This window comes from Pezoporus flaviventris, unplaced genomic scaffold, assembly GCF_033815535.1.
Source record: "Pezoporus flaviventris isolate CSIRO_AGI_PZ_B2104156 unplaced genomic scaffold, CSIRO_AGI_Pfla_v1 ptg000057l, whole genome shotgun sequence".
Classification (NCBI taxonomy): domain Eukaryota; kingdom Metazoa; phylum Chordata; class Aves; order Psittaciformes; family Psittacidae; genus Pezoporus; species Pezoporus flaviventris.
This window is the reverse complement of record NW_026892605.1, coordinates 6673828-6701492: the sequence shown is the minus strand read 5'-3', so window position 1 is coordinate 6701492 and position 27665 is coordinate 6673828. Positions and strand designations below refer to the sequence as shown.

Below are 27665 nucleotides of genomic sequence, written 5' to 3'. Positions count from 1 at the left end.
ATCATGATGTTCTCCTTGACTCCGCAATCGCAAAGATAACTTCTTCAGCTCACCTCAACTGATTCTGGGTAACAAATTCTGACTTACCACATACAGTGAGCAGCTCGAAGTGCACCAGCAAAACTCCTCTCACCCATCTATACTTTATTCAGAGATCCAGACCTGGCTATTGATGCTCTCTATCAGTTATGAAAAAGCCAGTTTTAATTCTGACCAGAATTTGCACTTTAACTCACATCAGAAGTCTCTAAGTACTCTATAAACAAAACAGCTCTCAAAGCCATTTAGACTATAGAGTATCAAATCACCATCTACTTTGTCATGTGGATAAGGGAGTGAGTGGAGTCAATGTAAATTCCTTGACTTGTATACTGACTTATATTTCTATATCAAATTACTTATACTTTCATTCTGGGACTGCATGGCTTTGTACATGTAACAGGAATATTATTTCCAATGACTGGGGGAGGATGGGCAAGGAGGGAAGGAAATACGCACTTTTCTTCGTGCGTAAGAAATACTAATTCTACCTTTCAGGTTCACAGGGGGGTAACCAAACAGTTTTAGAGGTATATTACTCTTTATGAATTTAAAAAAAGCTCATTTTCTAATGGCTGCGTCTGCAGTGAGGTTTCCTTTGATTTCAAAATCATGTACTGTCTTCAGAAAAAAAAACCCTAAAATAATAAATCAACAACATCAAGCCTTACAAAGTTCACATTATCTCCTACAGCAGGTTACTGTTCTTCAAACACAGTTAAATTACAGGGTACCAAGTCATTTATTACACCAGCTTAGAGAACATAATTTCTTTTCTAATAGCAATACAGTACTATTAAAAAAGTTGGAAAATAAACAGACACTTATGCCGCTTCAAAATGAGGTTTTTTTCTCTCCAATATTACTGTTCTTTCCTATTTTGACAACTACTGTTAAAGTAGAGATACAGATTTTCCCCCAGGGCCAAGAAAAGCAATTACAAAATGCATCACATCAATCCCATTTTAATTTTTTTAAAATGTATTTTTTGAAATATGTCTTTCTTATGCACTAAAAAAAGCAATTAACACAGTTACTAATGATGAATTGTTTTCTCACAACTCTAGGGTACAGATTTATGTATCTGATTTATATATGCTTACATACATATATACATATACACGTAGAAGTATATTCACTAATTTTTATTCTAGAATACACAAAAAAATCATATACATTACCTATCAACATTAAAAAAAAAACACCAGAGGAAAATACACCATTGCCTTTATAATCATTTCGCCTGCTTCCAAAATTTAAAGTGCAAAAAAGTCTATATTCTGAAAGAAAATGGTTAGTTCGTGTACTTTGCATGACTGGAAAGCAAGAAAAATAAAACAAAAAATCCCTATACAAAGAATACACAAAACCATGTCCATTCATAACAACATTTAATTTAGGACTTCATCGAAAAACATTCAGAGGAAATACAAAAACTTATGGTATATGCAATAACAAATTTAACAGCAAAAGTACATGTATTATGTTCAAACGTACAGCGAAAAATATTCTTTCAGACTGACTGCTCTAGAATCAATGAGAAATAGGTAACACACAAGAGGGGACAGGAGAGCACTAGGCTGCTAAATTTCTCTTACAGTTTGATTTCTTTTAAGTAAATATTTACAGCCTAACATAGAATTACAGACTACTGCTTTAATAAACTGCAACACCAGACCCACTTCCAATGCTGTAAGCCAATTTAGTGTAAAATACCCAGAAGACATGCCTGAATTAAGAAAAACTTGGCACTCACTGTACCTAGCCAAAAGGACAAAGAATTTTGATGAAACCCTGAAAAACACATTACAGTTAAGACTAAATAGAAGATTGCTGGGCAAGACCAGCAAAGCAGCACAGTTTACACAGCAACAAATATGGTCTACATCTGCTAGTTTAAGCTGTGGTGATTTCCAGAGACTGTTCCTCAGTTAAATGATAGGCTACAGCACATTTTTGTAGGGACACTAAAACAAGCGGAAAGCTCAGTATGCAGCTGTGAATAGCACACTGAGAATTAGTCCCAAGTTATATTAACTGATGAGCTGCTACAAATAAAACATGTTTAAAGTCAAATGCTAAACTAAGAAAGAAAGAAAGAAAGAAAAAAAACCCAAACTAGAAAATACATTTTAATCTTCACCTCATGCATGTTCTCAGGCACCATCATCTCCCCATGTTTAAATTCTATCATAAATGGATTTCTGAGTCATGTTGAGGCAATACCCCGTAATTACTGGCAATAATTATAAATTACAATGTATGATTTCCTACCCCCTTTAAACATCTCGTCTGCCTATACAAGCCATCAAACGCCCAGACCTGCCACAAATGAGATCCAGTATATTGATCATGATTTCAAGTCAAGCTGGTTCCTAATGATCTAGCAGCTAGCACTTTGCTGTGAGGACTAGAGTTCTGTGTTCCAGAATCTGATTTGATTTTATTTACAATATTAGCATAAAATTCACACTTCACCTTATTTGGAGTTGTAAGTAGAAAGTACTAAATTGTGTAAGAATAGAAATAAAACTGTTCATATATATATAAAAAAATACATATCCATGTTTACAACTTGATTGAAAGCGCATCTTCAAATTAAAAAAAAAAAAAATTAGTGGCACAGTACTCTAGCCAAAACATTAAAGGAAAAGATAATCCTAAGCCCTTTAAGTAAATTGCATTGTATCTCAACAATAAATTACTATATACCTGTTCTGGCCAGAAGCTGTAACAGTATAAAGAGATGTCCTATCGGGGCACAAAAAACAGCCAAGCTAATCCTTTGAAGGCTTAGGTGTGTGTAACTGGGATATATAAAGGGTAAACTTTGTCATCTTTCCACCAAAAATTACGCATCACTAAATCCTTTCTTAGCTTTTTAAATTACCAACATTTTAAGGATTGAGCAAAGAAATACGTCAACATTTTCCACCTAAGCAAATAGCCCCACTTTCTTTAATCCTCTTTTCTCTCTCAGAGCACTTTATTTTCTTATTGCTCATGAATGGACTCTAAATTAAAATGCCTGTGCTTCATCTATTCTATTATTCTGATTTGTTTTACAGCTTCACACTTAAGATTCTAGTCAAAATGGTGACTTTAAGAAAAAAAAAAAATTTAACCAGAACCTCTTCATTTTTTTGCACATTACAGTTTACAAGTCATTGCTTCCATTCTCTAGTAAAGTGGCATTGTTCTTCTATAAAAGTATGTCCAATTCAGAAAATCTGTTTTAATGAAAATTGCTCCAATAATGGTTGTGTGATCTCCATCCAGAACCTAACTAATGGTTTAATCTTACTGCTTTAACATACTTGCTAACTTGAAGTTGTTGACGTATTTCCTAGCTTTAGAGCATGCATGTGTTTCATACCACATAATGGAAGCGTTTGTCATACACCAGAATGCCGTGGTAAATCCAGATTCAGTATGTCGTTTGCTAGCAAATTTCTGTTTCTCTTAGGTAAATAATGTGTCAGCGAAGAATGTGCCCAATGGTTATTTACTGTGAGACACATGCCTTTTTGGGCTTTGAATTTTATCCTGCTCAAAAATGACAGTACTTCACAAAATATCATATGACATTTTAGGGCCTTAAACTTCACTTCTTTGATCATAGAGTTAAGATTTACACACATTTTTTATATGTAAATATATCGTGTTTTTTAGTTGCTGTAAATCAGCAGATTGTTAGAGCTGCTGACACAACTTGCTAGACTTCATAATACTACGGCAAAATCATTTCCCTTAAATGCATACATTCTCTTTCTTTTGTGATGATATACTATACATTTAGTTTAGGAGTTTTACTCAAAGAGCCAAGGTCTGATGTCAAACTCATTATAATATGAAACCTTTCTGGAAAAATAATGAGTTTTACAGACCAGATAAAATGTAGAAGAATTTTAGGCCTTGTAGTATTTCTGAAAAATGAAATAAATATGAAAAGAAATGGAATCTGAACTGAATCAAGCAGAAAAAAATCCTCACTTCAGTGAGGCAATATAAGAACACAGAAGAGAGGTAACAGAAAAAAAATATAAAGGACAATGAGCAGGTCTTGCACAGGAGAAAACAAAAGCTGACTGAATTAAAATACACAAACTTACATAAACAGTGGTAAAGAAAAATTATAGCAGTAAAAGTTGAGCAAAGAGGAGGAAATAAGGAACATACCAGAAAGTAGAGGCCAGAGAAATACTAAGATTCAGCTAGGGTGTGAAACAGAACTTCTTACAGAAGTACAGGCTTTTAAAAAATATTTTTATTTTTAAGAGTTTTGCCCTTTCACAGAACAGGGTTTGAACTCCTACTACATTTTTGACCCAAACACTTTTCCAAAGAATTGCAATTAGCACATTGAGAGTGTAAACAGAATGTACATGGCATACATACTGCATCTAGAAAATTAGGATAAATAAGGTTTCCAACAGGACTATTACAACGTAGTATCAAGTTCTCCATACATACAAGGACAATGCATGCAAAAGAAGAAATTATATAATTTAAAATTTTGTCCTGTCTCAAGTCTCCTTCTTATGCTTCAATATTAATCCGATCTTAGAAACTGAGGCAGGTCTTTCAAGTACATGAAACTAGTGCAGCAACAGTATGCAACATGATGCCAGAAGACAGGTCAGCATAACACTGTGATAAAAAGGTAATTATGACTTTCTCATCAGGATAGCAGGGAACAGCAATGCCTTGTGATAGGATTAATAGGTTATAAAGCTCAACAAAAATGAATGTTAAAATTATTGAAAAATTACACCCCTGTAGCAGCTGCTGTTCTATATGCAGACACGTCACATGCAGGATGGAAATCTCTACTTCTAATCTTACAAAGAGATTGGGAATAGTAGCTCAAAAATACAGAAGAGATGGGGACAACAGAAACATTATCTAAATATCAAGAACTGTCATAAAGAAAGCAATGTTACTTCCTGATTTTCACAGAAAAACTGAGCCAGAGATATCTATAAAACACTGCTATACTCATTCTCTCTGAACAAACAAGCTGATGGATGATAAATTCAAAAGACAAATAGAATATTTCAGTTGGAAGTGACCTACAAAATGTTTGAATAAGTTGTACTTACATAATTATTCAAATTTGAAAAGTATGTCATGAAGGAAGAGAAATATTATTCTATATTGTATTATTACATTCTATTATTATTGAGCTGTGTTTGGTATTGCAAGCTAAGTAACAGTATGGTGAGAGGTAAAACAAGAGAAAGGGCAGAATGAGCTTTACTGTCAGATCGTCAGTGAGAAGAAAAAAAAAAAGAGAAGCAATAATGTGCCAGATCACCTCTATACTGACACTTGAAGATACTCTACCTGAGTATATATCTTGACTAATGTTACCTGAAACTCAGTGAGGTTTTCAGAAGAGACAGGAAGAAATAGGTGCATTCTTGACATTGTTAATGATTCAGTCTGACAAATGCCGCTACTGCGCTGCTGAAAAGAAACTTGTCATTGGTACCATTTCTTTGGAAGCATTCATTCTGCATAAAAAGCTAAGCATACTGACAGCAAATCCTCAGGGGAGCAAGCAGCTTTTGAAACCCAAGCACAGAAAAAGATGTTCCAGACTTCAAATGTAAATTGTGTAAGATAAATTAGAACTTAGAGGTTCAGAGTAAGCGACAATATACATAGGAACACAGCCATAATTATGCAAATTTGAGGATACATGATCAGTGGTTTCCCAAGAAACAGAATGTGCATAGGAAACTCAGTAGGAAAGAAGGATTAGGGCAGCAGATGAAAATCAGAAGACAGGCACATCATCAAATGTAAACACCTGAGGAATAGGAAGGGGGAAATAAATGGACATATATGAGTAAGAATTAATTCTGATTGCAGGACAGACTAAGAATCCATGGCAAGAAAAGAGTCTGAAATGGGAATAAGTGGTAGGATAGCTGGAGAAAATCAGAAGCAGAGAACCAAACTAATTTAGTCTTACTACTGGCTTGACCACAGAGTGGTCTATGTTATTGAATGACTTGAAGTGATTCAACAGTAACAGTAAGGCAGTCATTGCTCTACAACACAAGTTCATAACAGTTATTATTTCTGTCAGTTCTTTAAAAATGTTTATTTGTGCCACAACTTACAGCATGAACAGCTGAATGGCTGCTTTGCATCTTTCATTAGTGCCTGTATTCAGTCATTCTATATTAAACATTTTCACAGAATTTCATTAATTTTAAGGCCAACCCTTTATTCCATCATTTCAATATTCTAGTCAGATTGGATGTAGTAAAAAAGGAGGAAGTTTCTGAATAAGACAAAGATATTGTTAAACAAAATTGTATTTCAGTAGCCATTAAACACAAACACAACACTATCCCTATCATCATCATCAACTCTTACACCCAATTAAAAAAACATCTATTGAATCAGCCTGAGAACAAATTCATACTGGCATAAGATGAGAGAAATGTGCAACTTGAAAGCTAAATCACTGTTATAAAAAAGAAAGTCTACACATATCTTCTCCTCATAAAATTAAATTATATATACAAGCATTATCGTGCCATGATTTATTATTAATTTATTATTAAAAGTAGCAATTGGGCATGTTAGCCCATGGTCTCTCCTTTAACTATATCAACATCCTTTTCTTTTTTCCCCAACTAATTACAGCATCAGTTTTACCCTAATTAGTTAACAACTGTCAATTAAAGAAGAACTGTGAAAGCCTGGTATTCTACCAAGAACATTTCCAACATACAATATACTTGACCAATGTTCTCTTTCAACATAATGAGAAAGAACAAGTATCCGAAGCTTTTAAGTGCTGGCATTAATTGCAAGGATGCTAGCCAAATTCCAGATCACCTAGTTACATTATGCTTACTTGCACCCCCTCTCTACACTAGTCTTCATTTTATATCTTAAAAACGTAACTGAACAAAACTGTTAGTGCACAATAGCTGTTCTAGTTCTCAAATAAGAAAAAAAAACAAAGGCAGCTGCATCTCAGTAGCAGCCAAAAACCAAAAGGATTCTAATTACATTACATACGTTCCTTACAAATGCTAGACAAAAGCTACAGTGAAAGAACATAAGACAAATGGTGCACAACTAATGAACGTTTATTGAACAATAAAGACATAATACTAACGGATGAGGTCTTGTGAGTATTTCAAATACTACTCAAAATGTATCAGGCCATTGTATATAAAGTAATGCATTCATAAAATGATAAACTCACGTTTTGTAACTGTCTGGAAAACTCTGGTCTTGGTTTGTATCTCACAGAAACACTATGCCAGAGACTGAATTCAACTATGCATGACAAAAATGAATCATCTGAATTTTACTTACTACTTAGCTGCCCTTTAAAAGAAGAGTAAAAGAATAAAAGTGGAGAAAGCTTTCATAAATCCATACCAAGCACATGACCATTCTGTGCAGAAAAGGATGACTACAAGAAAAACGTTAACATAATTTAAATTCTAACTATATTATGACACATATGTGTGTGGATGTGGGCGATTATTGTGATTGACTGGAAACATCCTTTGCCAGTATGTTTTCCATACAATTTCCTAAGGCAAAGAAATAGCGAATCAAAATTTCAAGGCACTGTTCAAGCAATTGAACTAAGGCAATTTGTGTTGCCTTGATCCCCTTTGCTCCATCCCTAATGGAACCCTCTTAAAGGGGTTAGCTAGATATCTGTATCAGTCACATTTCTTGTCTCAATTCCACTCTCTATAATCTTCAATGTTTTTTTACCCCTTGCCTACACTCTTTCCCAGCTACTTCTAACTACTACAGACTGATCACTACAGGATCAGTCTGTATGCCAGAATACTCACTTTTCTGATGGAAGAAAACATACCACACAGGTATTAAAGACAGATTGATAATAAAACCAAACAAAAATTATTAAGAAAAATAAGTCGCTCAAAAAATGGGTAATCAATTCAGTAGCATCACAGCGACTCTTCAAAATAAAAATGCCCTTAATTTTCTATTCCTTTGATTTGCAAACTTGCTTAAAGCTGTATCTACCTCCCTGTAATTTACCGTGTCCTTAAGACATGTATGTACTCAGTATTCAGAGAAGTTCTAGTAAACTTTCTACTTCCTTTATTTAGCGTATGTGAATTTTCATTCTGTCAGGCAGTTTGGTGTTTTATTTCCATCACTTGCACTCAGCTTTTACTGTTTTGAAGCTTTCTGGATAAAACATTCCTTTGCTCTGGAAATGGATAACCTTAAAGGCATAGAATCTCTTCCAGAACTTTCAATGAAAGACAGTAATTATATACACTTGAAAAAAAAAAAAAAAGGCAGGGGAGGGCTGCTTTAGTAAGTCTTTAAAATTCTTACAAATGTAATCAAACAGCATCAATATTTCAGACATTATTCAGTATTATATGCCACTACTCACTATGGCAGATAGCGATTCCTGACAAATTATACTGGAGACACTGAACTCTTATTTGAAGCTGAAAAATTCTTCAGAACTTGGCTTAAATGTGGAATTGCTATAACTAAACTAAATGGAACCATATTGTCTTAGATACAGCAAGCGAGTTACGGTTCTGTGCAATAGGTTAAATTATGCTCTTCCTTACTAAATTGCCAGCATGGAAAATAATCCAAACATCAGCTGTAACACTATGCTTGTTCCTCATACTGGAAGCATTTTGCTGTTTCTTCTTCACAGCATCAGAACTTCTTCGCAGTTCTCTTGCCTTAATCTTATCCAGTAATTTAGTGAGGTTTATTCAAGTTAAACCTACCTACTAATAATCCACTCAGCAAACAGCACACCCACTTAAGAGTATTTTCCTGCGCACAGCATACCTGTAGTTTTCCAGACTGCATCACACATTCTCATCAGTGTTTTAACATAAGAGATACTTGTTTAAAATACAAATGGGCTACTTAAGCAGTAATTGCCGTTCTTGTATATATATTGTATGTACCCACATTAGCATTGCCATTGTTAGTACTACAACTACTTAAAGTGTAGGAATTTTTTTTTACAGCACATTCACATCTTGGCATTCTTCATGTAGACAATAAAAAGAGCAGAATATGCAATAGGAACTACAGTTTCCCTCCAGAGACACAAACCCCTAGCCCCAAAACAGGGAAGGGGAGAGAATATTAAGATGAGCAGTAAATGTACATATAAAATACATCTATTATACACTTATTGGAAGCAAGATATCACTTAAAACATCAGCTCAATCTGCAAGTCTGTTGCCTAATGTTCTCGCTTAAAAATGAATCATAGAATGGTTAGGGTTTGGAAGGACCTTAAGGTCATCAAGTTCCAACCCCTCTGCCATGGGCAGAGAAGCCTCACACTAGACCATGTCACCCAAGGCTCTGTCCAACCTGGCCTTGAACACTGCCAGGGATGAAGCATCAGAACTACTGGAGTGCTGAAAGCAGTGAGCAGAAAATACAGCTTCAAAATACACAAAACAATGGAATTCTTCATGTAATGAAGGGTAATGTAGTTTATTCATACAATGGCAGGTTAAGATAAGGAACTCCTTACCACAGACCACTGTCTATATTAAAACATTTACACAAATTCAAAAGCGTATGCACATGTTCATGGAGTAAAACATTAAGTGCTCTAGATCATGTGGATGCAGGAAGTCCTTCAGCACAATCAGTGGTGGCTGGGAGAATGTTCTGCAGGGTGTCTCAGTATCACAAAATCGTGATGGTACGTTAACAGATCTTAATATATGCTTCCCCAGAATTTGTTATTGATCATTGTCAGAGACAGGAGACTAGGCTGGACAAACACATGCTCTGAATCAATCTAAGGGGTGATCAGGTATTGGAACAGGCTTCCCATGGAAGTGGTGGAATCACCAGCTCTGGAAGTGTTCAAAACCTGTGTAGATGAGGCTCTCAGTGACATGGATTAGTGGTGGACTTGACAGTCCTGGGTAGAGGTTGGAGCTGATGATCTTGAAGGTCTTCTCCAACCTAGTTGATTTTATAATTCTATAATACAGCCCTTGTCTTGTGGCAACACACAAAACCAAGCAGGAGTCAGGGCAGGGTTCCAGAATCATGGTGTTCTAAATGTCAGTATGGGGAATGGAACTGAGAGATGTAGCTAACAAAGAGCTGTGAAAACGAGTGGTGAGCACAAACCTCAAGATCATGGTTTTCTGTTTAGGGCTTGATCCTCTTCTGTCCTCAATAGAGACATGATGATCCAGAGGTGATGGGAGGAGAGTACCTGTGCAGGATGAATACCGTTGAAATTAAATTTCAAAGAAGATGTGATCTGTTGATCATGTCAGAGGGAATAAACAACATTAAGTAAAAGGAATAATTAAAATACAGAGGGAAAGGTGGAAAAGAAGCCCTGTAAGAAGCGGAAGCTATTTACTGCCTTTGTATCTCCCTAGGAAAAAGACAAGCCAAGCAAAGAACAAAGAACGTAACATTACCCAAAAATGATACTTAAGCATGTTTGTAAGTGATCTTAGTCATGCAGTAACAAATTCTGGTACAAAAAGGAAACTCCTGAACCCACACATTCTTTCATTACTCTGTATCAGTTTAGTGATACTACTGTCTGTACAGCTTCTATCTAAGGGCCATTTAAGAATTCATTCAAATTCATCTGACTTTTCTTAATCTTGGTTGTATTAAGATGAAATAATTCCTCGGTTTAGTATCTTAAACATACAGAAGTACTTTGATTGTCCTTTTGTAATAAAACCTCGAATTCCTTTCTAGTTTTTTTATGCATACCAATATCATGTCCACATTATTCAAAACTAATATCCACAAAAGCTGTAGGCTTGATTATACGACAAGCTCTTTTTTTTTTGTTCTTATATATGCAGTTTCTTTCAAGAGGGCAAAAAGAATGAAATGTAACAGATAATCCCTTGGTACTTCTGTGCTCAACAGATTGCTGTTTGATGTCTTTTATTTGACCATTATAAATACAACCTATAAATTCTATTTCCTTCCAAAGCAAGTCCACAGGAGCATACATAAAGTTTGAAATAAACACAGAGTTTTAGGTGAAAAATTCAGATGCATTCCACAGGCCACTATTGGAGTCTAAAAGCTACGTGATCAGAAGCACAGTGTCCTCTGGAAAATCAGTCTGGAATTTCCAGAACATTCCCAATGGCAGTCCTAGCAGAAAAATAACAAATTAACAGAGCACAGAATAAATAACCTTATTATTTAAAAATATCAGTGTTTTCAGCAAGGGCTGAACTAGTGAAACAGTTACCTCACTAGTTGTCTGCAAGTATTTTCCTTTAAGCAATCTCTGAACTCAGCTTTCACAGTGCAGAACACAGATGTCCTTCCAAGTTCTTAAACTCAGGGAAAGAATGAGTTAAAAACTGATTACTACATTATCCCACCACTACTCAGAATTCTGTTAAGAAAGCTACATTAATTTGTAAAGAGCTAAGTGAGACCTAGTTGGAATAGCAGATCACTACTGAATTTGAGAGGAATTCCACATCTTTCTCACAATTGTAGCTTCAACAAGATTTTATTCCATCTTAGAAGATGGAAGAACCAATGTTATTTATAAACAAAATCACCTATTTAGAATTCCACTGAATATGACAATGAACTTGAAGGAAGACATTCCATAAAAAAATCTAAAGATACAGGAAGTACCAGGTTTTCAAAGTCAGAAGTGATATGGTAAGAAGTTCTAAACTCAATATAAACCAGTTCTTGTTTGCATTTTTTAAATCAACATACATTCATGTTAATGACTACTTACACCAACATGTATATATGTGTATACATATATATATTGATTTCTGGAGCTGAGGAAAGAATTTCATGATGAAGGTACAACAGATTTGTTCTTTGCCCTACGACATACCAGAAACATACTCTGATGATATATACTCCCACTACAAATATTATATTGAAAAAACAAAACAAAACCAAGGGGTGTTTTCTTCCCCTAAAGTGTGCGTATTTTTATAACTTAACATAAAATTTTAAATATTTAAAAGGATTTTTGAACATCTGCCCTGAAAGTACTTTCACCCTCTTTAAGTTTCCTGTTACTCGATTTATTCATATGCTACTAATTCTACAATGACCTCTCAAGATATAAATGACTTGCCAGTTATACATTAACTCTTGCAAAACCCAGTAACTTATCTGCATGTGAAGCACACACTCTGTAAAAGCACAGAGATTTAATCTGAAGACTTCTAAAGCAACAGAATCTGTGATATTCCAAGTTGTTATGCCAACTGTTAATCACTGTCACTTTTGGAAATTACTATTAGCTTGCTTTCTGCCTGTCATTAACCACTAGATGCTCATGCTCCCATCTTTTCTAGATTAAATAATCCTTTAGGATTTTGTTGCACTGAAAGGCACTTGAAAACTTAACTCCATCAACTGCAGATCTGCCTCCAGAGACAGAAACTGGAATTTAGATTCCCATGGTATGCTTTGCATTTTTCAGATGTACTCCTCTTCCCTACAGTCTACATTTTTCTAACACGCTCCTCAAACCGGACGCACCCAAACTATACCCAATTACTTCAGCACGATTCTAAAGCAAAGATAACAGCGCAGACAAAAAGCAAAGCACAGGGCCAGCGAGGCTCATTTCAAACCAAGCTCAGACCCCACAAACTGTCTTACCGTAGAGCCACAGGAGCAGCTGTATTGGCGCACAGACGCTTCAGACTTCTTACACAAACACTGCTGTTGAAAAACACCCTCGTAAGCGTGTAGCACGCATTCAAACTGGCACAGCTTTCTTCAGCAGTTCTTGCTCTCCCTCCCCCTTTCATACGGTGCCAACAGAGTAATTTGTGCCATTATCTGAATCGATTTGAAGAAAATTACCCTGAATTAGTTTTTCTCTCGTTTCCCTCCTTGCCAGGCTTTCAGCCCGGGACTCCTCCGCTGAACACCATCTGCGCTAGCACCAGAGCGGTTTCAGCGGGGAGCAGCGCAAGGTCGGGGTGGAATGGGGAAGTTTTAGACACATTAAACAAGCAGCGAACCGCAACCAGGAGAAGGCGCTGGGGCAGGCGGGAAGGGCGGCTGAGGCGGACTCCGCGCCGCGCTGACAGACCTCACAGCAAGCGGCGCGGGACAGCGAAGAGAGCGCCGAGGGGCAAGGGCCGCCGACCGGCTGTGTCCAGCGGGACGCTGCCACCAGCGTCCTCCCCAGGTCAGGGGCAGCCTAAGGGCAGCCCCGCGCTCGCCCGCTCGGCTCCAGGCAGACCCTCCTCAGGTACGGCTCGGCTGCTGCTTCTGCCCTGCTCTACCCTCTTCTGTCTGCCCGCCGGCTGCCGCGCCGGCAGCATGCACTCCCCGCCGCTCACACCGAGCCCACCCTCCCCCTCGTCGTCGTCGTCTGCCCGCCCAATGCACACCCGTCGCCCCGCCCCGCCCCACCTGCAGCGCATGCGCAGAGCGCAGCGCGCTCCTCCTGCGGGCGAGCGGCGCCAGCGGGCGGGTACCGTTGCCCGCCCCCCCCACTCCACCCCGCCACCGCGCACGCGAAGCGTCCGGTCGTCGTGGCAACGGGACGCGGTGCCGGTTGTCTGTGAGGCCGCCGCCGGCGCGGGACATGTCTGAGATCTTGTGCGAGTGGCTGAACGAAGAGGTGCAGCTCTCCCGCAGCCTGGGTGAGTGCGGGCCCCGCTGCGGTGGGAGCGCGCAGGGGCTCGGGGGTATAGCAGGCTTGCCCGTCAGCGCGGGGGGCTGCTTGCCGCAGGGTCAGGGTCGAGGGGGTCCCGCGGCCCAACTCCCCGAGCCCTCCCGGTTCCCCGCGTCTAGATACCCCCTCAGGTACATTTTTAACCTTCATGCGTAAGACGGTGACTTTCGAGATGAAGGTAAGTTTCCTTAAGCCGCGAATGCTCCCAGGGAGTATGAGGAGCTCATGCTTCATCTGCTAATAAGGACTCCAGAGGATAAGAGTATTTTAATATGTTTGCAAAGCAGTTTGCAGAGCCTTGCTTTACATGGCAGGTGTTGTGCTGGCTTTGAAGAAGCATTTCCTGCAAGGAGGGAGCAACTTTCCATGGAAGAGAAGCGCTTTTGTTTTCATTTGCATTTTTATTTTTGATTGTGTAAAGCTTATGTTGCAAAATAACTACACTGAAAGCAGATTTATTGGTGGCTTGAAAACTAGTTACTGCTAGATCAACTTCCTAAAATTCCTCTGAATTATTTAATAAAGTTTGGACAACTTTTGTATGAAAATAATAATCTATTGTGTTATAATCATTGTATGAAAAATTTTGTTTCTTTTTACTAACAACAAAACCCCCAAACTTAGTTCCAGGATCAATATCGGAAGAGTTTTCTAATGGCTACCTCCTAGGAGAACTTCTACATAAATATGATCTTCAGGATGACTTTGATCAATTTTCACAGAGCAGGTTAGTACATATGGATAACATGTCTGTACAGAAATTAGGCCAAATATTTAGTTTTCAGGTAGGATTGGCTAATGCACAGTGGGAAATACATCTAGAATTTACCAAGATTTGATACATTTATGAGTAAGTGAAAAGCTACTTGTATTTGACATATGGATTAGCTTCGTATTTCCAGAGAGACTGGTAATTCTTCAAGAAAATTATGCATTTTGATTGAAACTGTGATAATAGCAGGTTGGACCAAAAAGTTCTACAGGCCCTCACAACTACAGGTTGTGCAGAGAACTGATTTAGAGCAGCCCTGCAGAGAAGGACTTGGGGGTGTTGGTTGATGAGAAAATGAACATGAGCCGGCAGTGTCCGCTTGCAGCCCAGAAAGCCAACCGTATCCTGGGCCGCATCAAAAGGAGCGTGACCAGCAGGTCGAAGGAGGTGATCCTGCCCCTCTACTCTGCTCTTCCGAGACCCCACTTGGAGCACTGTGTGCAGTTCTGGTGTCCTTAACATAAAAAAGGACATGGAACTGTTGGAACAAGTCCAGAGGAGGGCCATGAGGATGATCAGGGACTGGAGCACCTCCTGTATGAAGATAAGCTGAGAAAGTTGGGGCTGTTCAGCCTGGAGAAGAGAAGGCTGCGTGGAGACCTCATAGCAGCCTTCCAGTATCTGAAGGGGGCCTACAAGGGTGCTGAGGACGGACTCTTCACTAGGAACTGTAGTGATAGGACAAGGGGTAATGGATTTCAACTGAAACATGAGAAGTTCAGGTTAGATATAAGGAAGAAATTCTTTCCTGTTAGGGTGGTGAGGCACTGGAATGGGTTGCCCAAGGAGATTGTGAATGCTTCATGCCTGGCGATGTTCAAGGCCAGGCTGGATAGAGCCTTGGGTGACATGGTCAAGTGTGAGGTGTCTCTGCCCGTGGCAGGGGAGCTGGAAGTAGATGATCTTAATCCTAACCATTCTATGGTGCTATGAATCAAGGACGTCTCTATGACTGGAGATAGTAACACTGTCCTCAGGAGCTGTGTAGAGCTAGGAGTCCAGAGGTACGGTGTAGTGGTGACGGTTACATCTTCACTAAAATGATATTGGTGGAGACGTGCTGTGAGGCTGAGACAGTGTATGCATGCTCAATAAAGGTGATGATGTACGATGGGACATGATTCCCAGTACCAACTGGAGCAAATGCTGAGAATGTCAGAGGCCTCAACTCAGATTGCTGTCCAGACAAAGGAGGCATTTCTCTATGTTTCAGGCTGTAGGAAATGCCCAGAGTCTTTACCAAGCTTTGGGCAGGGTGTGGTGGCAGCTTTTTCTTCAGAGGTGTGTGCTCGCAGAGGATATGTGTCACAAAGTCAAGCTGCTACAGAAGGAGGTCAGTAGAGGTCAGCATCAGATGATGAAAAGGATATTGACTGGATCTTCTTGTGAGACACTACAGATACCAGAACCTGAGCACACAGCTATGCTGAGAGAGGGGCAGGCAGAATCTGTGCTTCTTGGGTTGGGAAAAGATTACTGGCAGCTTGTGACTTCTGGCAAGAGTAGGCATGTTCCGGCTCAAATGATCTGCAGCTGCAGAACAGGGTTATTGTCTTGGTGGCAGATGAGAGGCTGATAGCAATAAAGAATCTGAGCTGGCTCAGTCTGGATCACCCCAGGGCACCAGGAGGGTAAGGTGAGGGATAGTAGCTGGAGACTTTCTCTTGCAGGAGGTGGAGGTACCTTGTCTGCTGACCTAGGGAGGTCTGCTAGGCAGGGAGGTTTGCTGCTTGCTGGGGGGGTGGGTCAGGGACTGCAGAGGCTTGTCTAGCCCTTATACTGTTACCGTTGCTGCTCTCCTATGTGGGCAGCAAGGATACTGCCAGACAGACCTGGACCATATCAAGAGTGACTCTAGAGGCAAAAGTCAAAGGTATGGGGGGCCCAGGTGTTTTTTCCCTTAATTCTGCTGGTGAGGTGGAAAAGCTTGATAAGGACAGATTCTACAGGTTGTGCAGCTGTTGTCAACATCAGGGATTTGGTTTTTGTAGTCATGGGATTCTTTCTGAAGGTGGAGGACTGCTAGGAAGAGATGGATCCATCGGACCAGGTTGGGTGCATCTTTGCCAACAGGCTGATGCTGATGAGCCATAAACTAGGAACTGGGGGCTGGGAAGAGATGGTTATCCTCAAACAGGTAAGGAAGTGGTGGTCTAGACTGGCAAGCAAGAGGAGGAGGGTGATGTAAATAAGAAGAAAAAACCAGTGCCCAAGTCTGCCCACCCCAAATGTATGCATTCAATTAAGGAAGTCCTGAGAAGATGGCATTATGGGAGAAGCATTCACACTTTTTCTGGTATGTGCTGGAAAAGAAACACTGCCAAGCGGAAGCAATCCAGGAGGTCTCGAGTGCAGTGATGATAACTTCCTGAGAAATGTGATTGAGCTGCTGAAGAGGGGAGATGATCTACTAAACCTGGTATATATTATCTGCAGTGACCATGACCTGGTGAAGTTCATGATCTGGAGAGGAAGGGGCAAGCTAAAGGGAAGCTAGAGAAAACATGAGCTTACTGCTGAATGGTACACAGGACCCAGTGGAAAAAAGCCCATCAGTGCTTACATTGAGGAAAATACTCCCAAATTTTATAGCCTTCTTCCTAGGGCTCTGAAATCTCCATTGATTCACCTCAGACTTTCTGTTGCGACATCATTTGTACCCATGTAAAAGAGCAGTAATGAGTAGTAGTTTGAAAGTTGTATTAAGCTCTTCAGCCCTGTAGTTACATCCCTAATTTTGAACCCAGAGAGAAAGCAAATTGCCCTGAAAAGAGGACGTGGTCTGCAAAGAGGCGCTTCTGTTCTGCACAGGAGATAATCACCAATGACCACAACTCACCACTGTTTCTTCTTGGTGCTTTTCTTAAGGCAGGTTTTATTGTGAGGGGCTGATCTCTGCCTTTGACAAGACTGTTTGCACTGGTTCCTCTTCTATCTCATTATGTGCCTTGTCCGCCATACCCAGGGCATTTACTTATTCTGTAAGGGTGTCTCAGAGGATAAGAACAAGTTTCTTTAACCTCTCAATGCTGTAACTGTCTTCAGCCTTTCCTTATCCCTTGTGATGTTGCCTTCCTGCTGGTGCAAAACAGATCCAGGACCAGCCTCTGTGGCCATGGTGAATTGGCTTACATCACAGATGGCAGCATACAGCTCCATCGGTCAGTATCCCTCTCAGATTCTCAAATACTCAGTCTGCCATGGAAAAGGCTGCATTACTTAATGCCTTTTCTGTCTTGGTCTGCTTTACTGGTAAAACTGACTCAGAAATCACAAGCCTCTGAGACTAGCAGGAAAGTCTACAGCAAGAAGGATTTACCCTTGGTAGAGGAGGATTGGCTTTAAGGAACATTTACATAACTGGAAATACACCAGTCCATGGGACCTCATGACATATACCCACACATGCTGAGGGACCTGGCTGATGTCATTGCTAGGCCACTCTTAATAATCTTTGCAAGGTCATGGTAATTGGGGGCAACTCCTAGGATGAGATGAGTGTAGCTGCCACCCTCTCTTCAAGGAAAGCAAGAAAGGGTCATTGGGAATGTAGAAGCCAGTCAGCACCATTTCAGTCCCTAGGATCTGATGGAGCAAATAAACATGGAAAACATTTTGAAGTATATTAAACACAAGCAGATGACTGGGAGTTGTCAGCGTGGTTTTAGGAAGGGAAAATCATGCCTGACAAACCTGACAGCCTTCTACAGTGAGGTGGCAGGCTTAGTGCTTGATGAGAAGATGTGGTGTTTACATTTACTTTTGACACTGTCTTCCTTCACATCCTCATAGACAAACTGATGAAATATGGGCAAGGTAACTGGACAGTGAGATGGACTCAAAACTGGGTGAACTGCCAGACTCAAGGGGTTGTGAGCAGCAGTGTGAAGTGCAGCTGATGGTCAGCAATCACTGGTGTAGCTCAGTGTGCATTGTGAGGCCAGTATCATTTATCACCTTCATTACCAGCCTGCACAATTGAGACACAGTGGACCCTCAGCAAACTGGAAGGAGCAGTCACTACACCAGATTGTTGTGCTGCCCTTTAGAGGGACCTTGATGGGCTGGAGGAAAGGGCTGACAAAAAAGACATGGACATCTTTGAGCAAGTCCAGGGAAGGGCCTTGGCAGTTATTAAGTTCTGTGAGTATCTGGCATATGAGAGGGAGGAGGACTGTGTGTGTTGTTCTTTACCTCAGTACTTCACAGCTTTGTAAAGATAATTTGATGTTTTCACCTTTCTTAATTATTTTCTGATATTGATCTTTTGACAACTATTTAGAATTGAGGCAATGTTTTCTCAATTCCAAAATATTTCTTCTGCATCTTAATTATTGCGGTGTGATACTCATTGTACGGTCTTGGAATCCTGCAGGAACCTTTAACTGTCTGATCTTACTTAATATCTATAAGGTTTTTTTAAAATTTAGACTGTGCTCTTAAGGAACAGCATGTTTTTCGTGGATCATTTGGTAAGCTGATGTCACTTTAATGTATTTTAGCAAAGGCTAAGGAAAAATCATACCTGTTGGGATGGTGGTGGGATAAATGTAGATTCATTTTTAGGATAGGCTACTGTAATCTAGAAGGCACTAACAGGAAAGAATGTGGGTCATTGTGACTGACTACTCAAGGTATTACAGGTTGGGCAGAGAAAAGATTCAGAGTAGCTCTGCAGAGAAGGACTTGGGGGTGTTGGTGGATGAGAAAAACTTAACACAAGCTGGCTTCAGTGTGCATTTGCAGCCCAGAAAGCCAACTGTATCCTGGGCTGCATCAAAAGGAGTGTGACCAGCAGGTCGAAGGAGGTGATCCTGCCCCTCTGCTCCACTCTCATGAGACCTCACTTAGAGTATTGTGTGCAGTTCTGGTGTCCTCAACATAAAAAGGACATGGAAGTGTTGGAACAAGTCCAGAGAAGGGCCACGAGGATGATCAGGGGACTGGAGCACCTCCCATATGAAGACAGGCTGAGCAAGTTGGGGCTGTTCAGCCTGGAGAAGAGAAGGCTGTGTGGAGACCTCATAGCAGCCTTCCAGTATCTGAAGGGGGCCTATAGGGATGCTGGGGAGGGACTCTTCATTAGGGACTGTAGTGACAGGACAAGGGGTAACGGGTCCAGACTTAAACAGGGGAAGTTTAGATTGGATATAAGAAGTAAATTCTTTCCTGTTAGGGTGGTGAGGCACTGGAATGGGTTGACCAGGGAGGTTGTGAATGCTCCATCCCTGGCAGTGTTCAAGGCCAGGTTGGACGAGGCCTTGGGTGATATGATTTAGTGTAAGGTGTCCCTGCCCATGGCAGGCGGGTTGGAACTAGATGATCTTAAGGTCCTTTCTAACCCTAACGATTCTGTGATTCTATGATTCTATGTCCAGGAACAGTGCAATGTAAGCAGCTAATACAGGTACATAAAAGCAAGGGAATAATAATTGAGAAAATGATACTACTTTTATAAAGGAATACTGCTGGAAAACTTTTTTCAATTTGGTTGTCCATATTTGAAAAAAAAAAGAAAAAATTGTGGCTTTCCCTGAAAATTGTCTTGAAATAAGATTTTTGTATTAGGACGCAAGGTTAAGAAATGCCATCTGATCTGATTACAGAACAAAACATTAAGAAGTGGTATCATCACAGCTTCTCAATGCATGTGAGGTGATTTATGACAATAGGGCCTTTGCTCAAATAGCAGAAAAATTTTCAATAGTTGTGAGCTGCAGTTATATATAATTGTGTAAGAAATAAGGTACGGGCTATTATGGTGAGAATAATGAGCTCCTGGGCTGTTTTCTCTGGGAATAAGGTGAGTTCTGTGTTACCGGAACATCTTAAGTTAAAAGTGGACATTTCTGTACAATTATGCTGTAGCTCAGTTGACCTCAAAAGCTTGTTGGTTCATGTGAAAAAACTGTTGTGAACTCAAGTGATAGAGCAGTGTAGAAAGCATGATGTTCTGACTAAGGTTGAAGTTACGGATTTTTGAAATGAAATTCAATGTGTTAATTGTGATACAGTGATGATTTATTGTTACTGGGTATTGTCCTGTATAGCTGTTGATTTTGAGTGCTTCCACAGAAGAATCTGCATATCAAGAGAAACATTAACCTGCAATCCACTATTTCAGTTTTGAATGTAAAATACTCATTGAGACCATAGTCTTAGTTTTCCACACTAGTCCAACCCATCTTTCCTTTCTTTTTGTTGGAGAAGTATGCCAAAGGATTGTTCAGGTTAAAGGACTATATGCCTTTTTTTTTTTTTTCTTTTCCTAAATTTTGGCTGCTTGGAGCTCAAGTGAATTGATACAATTTATATAGAAATTTCATTCTAACTCTGTACTCTTTTTAGATGGGATAAAATTAGCTGCAACTGGGGGTAAGCTTTTGCTGTCCGATGCACTTTGTGTGTGTATGTATCAAGATTTATGTAACCCAATGTGTTCTCTATTTTTTCCAAACGTTATGCCTGCTAGACCAATGTAGTTTTGTGTACTGCAGTATAAAACCTAAGACAAAGTGTGTATCATATTATTTTAAGGAAGTCCTCCTCTGTGTTTTCCCCTACTATCTTCATAAAAATGTCATGACCATGCTTATTGAAGCAAGGTAGAATTGAAAATAAGTTTATGCTCTTTTTTTTTTTTTTCTGTGTTGTTTTTCTTAATCATATAGGGTTGCAATTGCAAAACTTAACAATTTTTCTCGCCTGGAGCCCACGCTTCATCTCCTTGGTGTGCAGTTTAATGAGAATGTGGCCCAAAACATCATGACAGGACAGCATGGGGCTGCAACAAAGCTATTATATGAATTGTATATTGCCTTGGAAAAAAAGAGAAAGACAAAGCTCACCAGAGTAGCCATGGAAGCAATGATACCTGCGGCAACTGTAAAGCTTAAGTCTATTGAAAGTGTTTTGTATCGAGAGGTAACTAACTGTGCCTATTTTGTATAAATATATAGGAAAAAGCATAGCAGGTTTACATGTACGAACAAGCATTATGCTTGCTTCCCTCCCCACTTTTTAAATCTCCTATTCAAAATCTCATATTTATATGGAAAAGGAGCAATCCTTAGTCATATTTTTCATACAGAGACATAGGATTACACAGTTTATCTGTGACTCATGAAGATATTGATTATCTGTGGTTTGTGTTCCTTTGTTTTGGCTCATTCTGTGTTACGTATAGCAACAAAGGCTTGTAGCTGCTCACCAGCTGCCTTTTTACTCATTTGATAAGTACAGATTGCAGTCTCTGCTGTGGTCTGGGTATCAACTTAAACTAATTTCCCCTTCAGGAAGCCTATTTATAATTGTGTTGAGCTTTGTACCACAGCGGTTTGGTTCCTTCTCATTTGGTTCCTTCTCTTGCATATCTTTCCATATATTTATACTACACTCCAGTCTGCAATAAACATATGCTGAGTAATACAAAGAGGAAAAATCAAAGGAGAAAGACAGTATCCGAGAGGAAGTCAGTATTGATGTAATAGATTCTGTTAAGGACATTCTTGTCTTCAGCAGTAATGTTCAGCATATGCAGACCACAATTTGTTATCAGGATGAACAATCTTTAAGAAGCTATATATCATAAATTGAATTCAGCTGGGTGAAATGTCACTTTTTTTTTTCTGACACACTTCCTGAAAAATGGTCTACAAGCAGAAAGTTATCCAACAAGCCCAAGGACAGTACGAAACCGTCAAAACATCCCTTCACTTACAGAGGGTCAACTTAAAGAACATAAAGGAACTGAGAATGGTTCCTGTCAATAGAAAGATTCAGAATGGTATTTGAATTGTAGAACAGCTGAGGTTGGAAGGGGCCTCTGGGGTCACTTAATCCACCTCCCCTACTCTAAGAAAAGTCAACGGGAACAGTTTGCTCAGCACTTTGTTCAGTTGGGTTTTGAATATCTCGAAATGTGGAGGCTTCATAGCCTGTCTGGGTAAATTATTTATTACCCTTCCATTATTTTTTTTTTCCGTATATTTAAGTTGAATTTTCCATCCGTTTCCCTAGTATAGAACAGTTCCAGTTGAAAGGGACTTACAACAATCATCTGGTCTGACTAGTCTTATCACTTCAGGACTGACTAAAATTTAAAATATGTTATTAAGGGCAAGGTCCAAATGCATCTTAAACACTGACAGGCTTGGGGCATTAATCACATCTCTAGGAAGCCTGTTGCAGTGTTTGGTCACCCTCTTGGTAGAGAAATGCTTCCTGATATCCAGTCTAAACCTCTTCTGATGGCTCTTTGAACTGGTCCAATGTGTCCTGTCAGTGGGTACCAGAGAGGAGACACCAGCATCTCCCTCTCTGCTTTCCCTCCTCAGGAAGGTGTAGAGATCAAGGAGGTTGCCCCTTAGATTCCTTTCCTCCAAACTAGACAAAGTTTGGTGTTGCTTAAGTTCAGATCCGCATATTATTTTCAATGGAGCTAGTCCTGTTTTTTCTGAAAAATAATCAATCATGTTTAGATGTTCTGTGTACATTAGCACAGGAAAACAGATTGAAATTTCTATATCAAAATTGTAATATTTAATTATTTAAATCTGTTTCATACTGCTTCTGATTTAATTGCTTGATGTTGAATTTTAGAGTTTGAAAACTTTAACACCTCGTCAGTTTGATTTGCAACTACAACAGATCGCAGAGCAGTTTGAAAAAAAATCTAAGGCAGTAGAAGATAAAATAGCTCGTAAACATATTGCAGAGCAACAGAAAATTCAGAAGCTCCAAGAGGAACGAAGAGTGCGAAACATTGAAAAGGTGACTTCTTACATAGTTCTGAAGAAGAATTTTCTTAAGGTCATATACAAAATGAGTTAAAGCCAGTGTGAATGCTTGGTAATTCTGTGCCACATAGTCATGGTTATACAAAAACAAAGGGAAGGAATAAGCATAGCAGCCGTTAATGTGTAGCTATAAAGACAATATACTGTTATAAGGCCTTTAAAGTATTGATACTTTAAAATCACTTAATACTATATTAAGGATACTTGCATATTGTTACGCTTGGAAAATATTTATAGATTTTAAGACAAGGTGCAAATTTTACTACTGTATGTGTTTAAGGTGTCCTTGTAAAAGAGTTTTGTGATGTTCTGCACTAATGAAGATGAAGCTTTGATCAAAAAGCAGGAAAAAGACACAGGAAAGGGAACCTGTAGTGGGCATGGCCTCAAAACATGCAGCTCTGTGTAGCTGTTCTGATAAAAGAAAAAACAGAAACTAACATCTTAAGATACAGTAACACAGCCTGTGTACAGCCTGGAGTTTAGATAGAGAAATTGGCCAGCTATCCAAGGCGTGCTGAATCACAGTGAAAGTGAAGTTGACTAATTTGAGATGCATTTTATGTGGCATAAAGAAAGAGAGTCTGTGGTTATTTATCTGTTCTATTGCCACTGCATGAACAAGAATGAAAAAAAAAGAGTCCCTTCATGTATCTGGAAAAGAAAATACAATCGATATCCAAAATATTAAAAATAAAACTCTAGAAGAAAATATCATGTTTGCTATAGTACATACTTACTTTTAAATATTTGTTATCTTACATATTTCTTTTGTAACTATCTTTGATATAGTGCATATTTATTTTTCAACTATCCTAGATTCTTTGTAAAAAACCCTTTTATCCACTTTCACTGCCTGTAACTGTAGTGCACTTCTAAGTAGTGTAATTTAGATGTTTCTTACTTCTTGATCATCTGACACTCATTGTTCAGTAGTAATATTACATAATGGTATTCTCAGTTTTTGTGCCAGGAAACTGGTATTCTGAGTTTCTGTTCTGAATTCTGACTTGAAACAGGTGCCATAGTAGAGCTAGAATTTAGTACAAGCCCTTAAATGTCTATTAGCCACTGTGCATAAACTGGTTGGGTTTTTTTGTTACAGATGGGGTTCTATTGCATCACAGTATTTGCTTATGTATATAAGATGTACCATTTCATAATGGCAGTGTAAAAAAAAAGTCTTCATCCTCAAATATTGAAAACATATACTAGCATATTGCTAAATTGTCAAATTATTTGTAATGATACTTCAAAATGCATTTCACAGCATCTACTTGGTATAAAAACGGTGGTTTATGACTACAGTGTCTGAGAATACTGTAAGACAACATTTAACTGCAGACAAAAGATAAAGAATAATTGTTTTATGGCATTTTAGTGGTCCACTTAAAAAAAAAAAACACAAAACAAAACAAAAAAGGGGTAAATTCAGCCATTGCTGAAGCCTGGAGCCTGATAAGCTCTACTACTTTCTTCCAGGAAGACTTTTTTCCTAAGGCTTAATTACATTTACTTCATAGATGCATAGGTAATGTATTAGGGCTATAGGGTGTATTTTGTTTCAATGTCATTATCTGAACACAAGATATTGAATATTCAGCATCATATAGAAAGAAAGAGGCAAAATGAAATAATGGCTAGGATTCAAGAAGCCATTTTACAGACTCCAAAGCCACCACGAAGCCACACCATAAAAGCTATTGAAGCAAACAAATTCTTAAGGAAGAAAAGAGAAGCAGAGGTAACTATCATCTGTATTCTTTTAATGTTAATTGTATGACCTTGCAAAGCAGATAATTCCTAGGAGCATTTAGATTTAAAAATATTGTACTTGCACTCTCTAAAAGCAGACAATACAATGTTAAAATGGTGAAGTAGATTCAACCAGTGGAAATTTGGCTAAATATTAGAATAATTCTGCATTTGTTACTTAGGAAAAATTAGCTTTTATGTAAGTGAAAGTTCTTATTGAATAAATGCCATAGGTAGATACTAATATAATTGCTGACAGCTTTTAGTTTACTGAGTAGAATATGTGAAATAAAAGGACTACTGTTACCTTCTCATTTGTGCATGACGGTTTGCACATAATGTATGAACTCTTCTGTAACACACTAACACTGTCTGCTCTATCAAAAATGTTAGTAACAGCTGAAATAGACAGTAGTCAAAGACCAAATCAAGTGATGATGGCAGTGCAGTGATAAAAAAAAAAAAATCTGTATTATCTGGTGCTGGAGATTACTTAGATAGTAATCTTATAGTTCATGGAGTCGGTTGTCATCAGGAATGCAAATATTACCAGTTTTTACAGCTGCACAATGGTGCATTTAGATGTAGAGTGTACAAAAGCAACATAGTTGCTTGAGTGACTATCAGGGATAAATTCAGGCTACTAAATCTAAAGCAGATCATAGCCAGAATATCTTGTTTCAAGTCCCTGAATGGTAGGAATTATATAAATTGCTGGAGTCCTGTGCAAAATCAGAATTATCTTGCAAAATGAACAGCTGCAAAATCTTAGGATTTTCTGGGTAGTGGACATGGCTGCGAAAAGGGCAGGCAGGAGGGAAATTAAACGTAGGAAAGGGAAACAGTCTTGTTTTTTTCTTCATCTATCTGATGCTAAAAATATTTTCAGTGTAAACATTTCCATTGGACTAAAATGACAAAAAATAATTTGTAAATCCTTAGTCTACTAAACCTTTGTGTTTTGTGAAGAGAAAAAAAAACATTATTTTTTTTGTTATTTCAGGACGCATATAAGGAGATTAGTAAATTTGAGAAATCTATTGCCTACGCACTACACAGCCAAATCACTGACAGGTAAATAATTGAATATTAGATTGTTAAGATTAATCAGGATCCTACCTCAGGTGCCTACTATCTATGTAGACATCTATTTGAGGAAAATGTGATACCTTGTTTAGTTTTAACTGTGATTTTCCACTAGCACTCTAAATACTCCAGCTCCAGCACCATCACAGTTTTTACTTTACTTTTAGTTGTAGTAGGGATGGCTCAAACTTCCTTCTCTCCTTTTTACCATGTATATAGCAACAAAGGACACAAAGTGCTTCTCTTCTCTGTTCATTCCAGTCACTGAGTCTGTAAGGTCAGTTATATTTGCAAAGAGACAAGAATGGTTGTGGATGTACGTACACACTAACATAAATCAGAGAAAATAGAAGTAACCTTTCTCCTTAGACTTATCTGTGTCTTGAATTATTTGTGAATAACTTAGTCATTCTGTTATCTTTAGTGACATGCATAACATACTCAGAAGAGGTGGCACTCATGCATACTGCTGTGGATACTTCTGTGTGTAAACAAAATGTGACTAATAACTGCAAAACTGCACCCAAAGCATATGAACATATTAAAAAGTAACCCATATTTCTCTGATATTCTGTGAGCCATCATAATTTCCTGTTTCTATAGAATCTGACTTCATATTAGCAAATGAACTAATTGACAGTTGGCTCAAGTCAGTGTTGGCTGGAGCCCTCCTCCGGACTTAGTGGTCATTGTGGGGCACAAGAGCAGCAAAAAGTAACCACAATGCCCACAGAGTGCTGTTGTGCATTTGTCAGACTTCCACATAATTATACAGGGATCTGAATGAAAACACCTCTAAGAACCATAATTCCTATAAAGTCAGTAATCTTTTTAATCTTTTTAATCTTTTCAATCAGTGATATAGAAGAATCATTGCAAACACAGAAGTTGGAAGAAACAACTCCAGAAACTACAGCAACTGAGCTATTAAGTGTTTATTCAGATGATGACTATATAAGGAAAATTAAAAAACGTTTAGAGGAAGATACATTTTCTAGAGAACAAAGAGAAAAGAGACGGCGAAAAATGTTAATGGACCAATTAATAGCACATGAAGCTGAAGAGGTGAGAAAATGTATGTTGAAGTATATAACTCATGCACAATTACTAATTTAAAGATTTGCTTACAAGCATAGAAGAATGGTATTTTTGGAGGTGAATAGATTTAGATGCAATAAAGGGAGGTGTGTATGCTTAGCTCTGGAAATAACTTCTATGCCACTGTTTTTCCTTGAAAAATGTGGACGGTTGTCCATTCTTTCTCACCATCTTTATGTCGTACTTCATCCTTATAAATCATAAAGGATCAAATGAAGGCAGTAGAGCTAAGATTATTAAAACTCAGTTCAAGACCTACCTCTTATTCCTTCCCCCACCAAGTTGACCTTCAAATTATCAAAATGTATAGTGGTTCTGAAGAAGATATTTCTTAAAAAGCAACAAAAATGTCATTCCTTGGTTGGAAACCTGTATTTACAAATATGAAAATTTGATCGGGACTGGATGAATTCTGAAATGTTAG

The 27665-nt window shown here is 38.6% G+C and overlaps 2 protein-coding genes and 1 long non-coding RNA gene across 17 annotated transcripts in view; 2 read left to right on the top strand and 1 right to left on the bottom strand.

The window, feature by feature from the left end:
* Positions 1-13321, bottom strand: part of PRLR (prolactin receptor) — a 150198-nt gene extending 136877 nt beyond the window's left edge. For 2 of the 3 annotated variants that reach the window (XM_061469515.1, XM_061469512.1), the window contains exon 1: positions 10201-10290. The gene's annotated coding sequence lies outside the window, so the exon portion shown is untranslated. Of the gene's footprint in view, positions 1-10200; positions 10291-12702; positions 12886-13052 lie in introns of those variants that run through there. The other variant, XM_061469513.1, reaches the window with a different exon arrangement.
* On the top strand, positions 10152-11459 carry LOC133277575 (uncharacterized). The gene is made up of 2 exons (XR_009746253.1): positions 10152-10284; positions 11302-11459. It is a non-coding gene; the product is annotated as an uncharacterized LOC133277575 (long non-coding RNA).
* Positions 13322-13629: 308 nt separating the features above from the next.
* Positions 13630-27665, top strand: part of SPEF2 (sperm flagellar 2) — an 87176-nt gene continuing 73140 nt past the window's right edge. For all 13 annotated transcript variants that reach the window (XR_009746251.1, XR_009746252.1, XM_061469499.1 and 10 more), the window contains exons 1-7: positions 13630-13700; positions 14357-14459; positions 21176-21428; positions 23106-23276; positions 24906-25046; positions 26061-26131; positions 27001-27208. Coding sequence is in view for 11 of the 13 variants with exons in the window: in XM_061469499.1 (XP_061325483.1) it covers positions 13643-13700; positions 14357-14459; positions 21176-21428; positions 23106-23276; positions 24906-25046; positions 26061-26131; positions 27001-27208 (1005 nt within the window). In the remaining 2 variants the exon portion in view is untranslated. The remainder of the gene's footprint in view (positions 13701-14356; positions 14460-21175; positions 21429-23105; positions 23277-24905; positions 25047-26060; positions 26132-27000; positions 27209-27665) is intronic.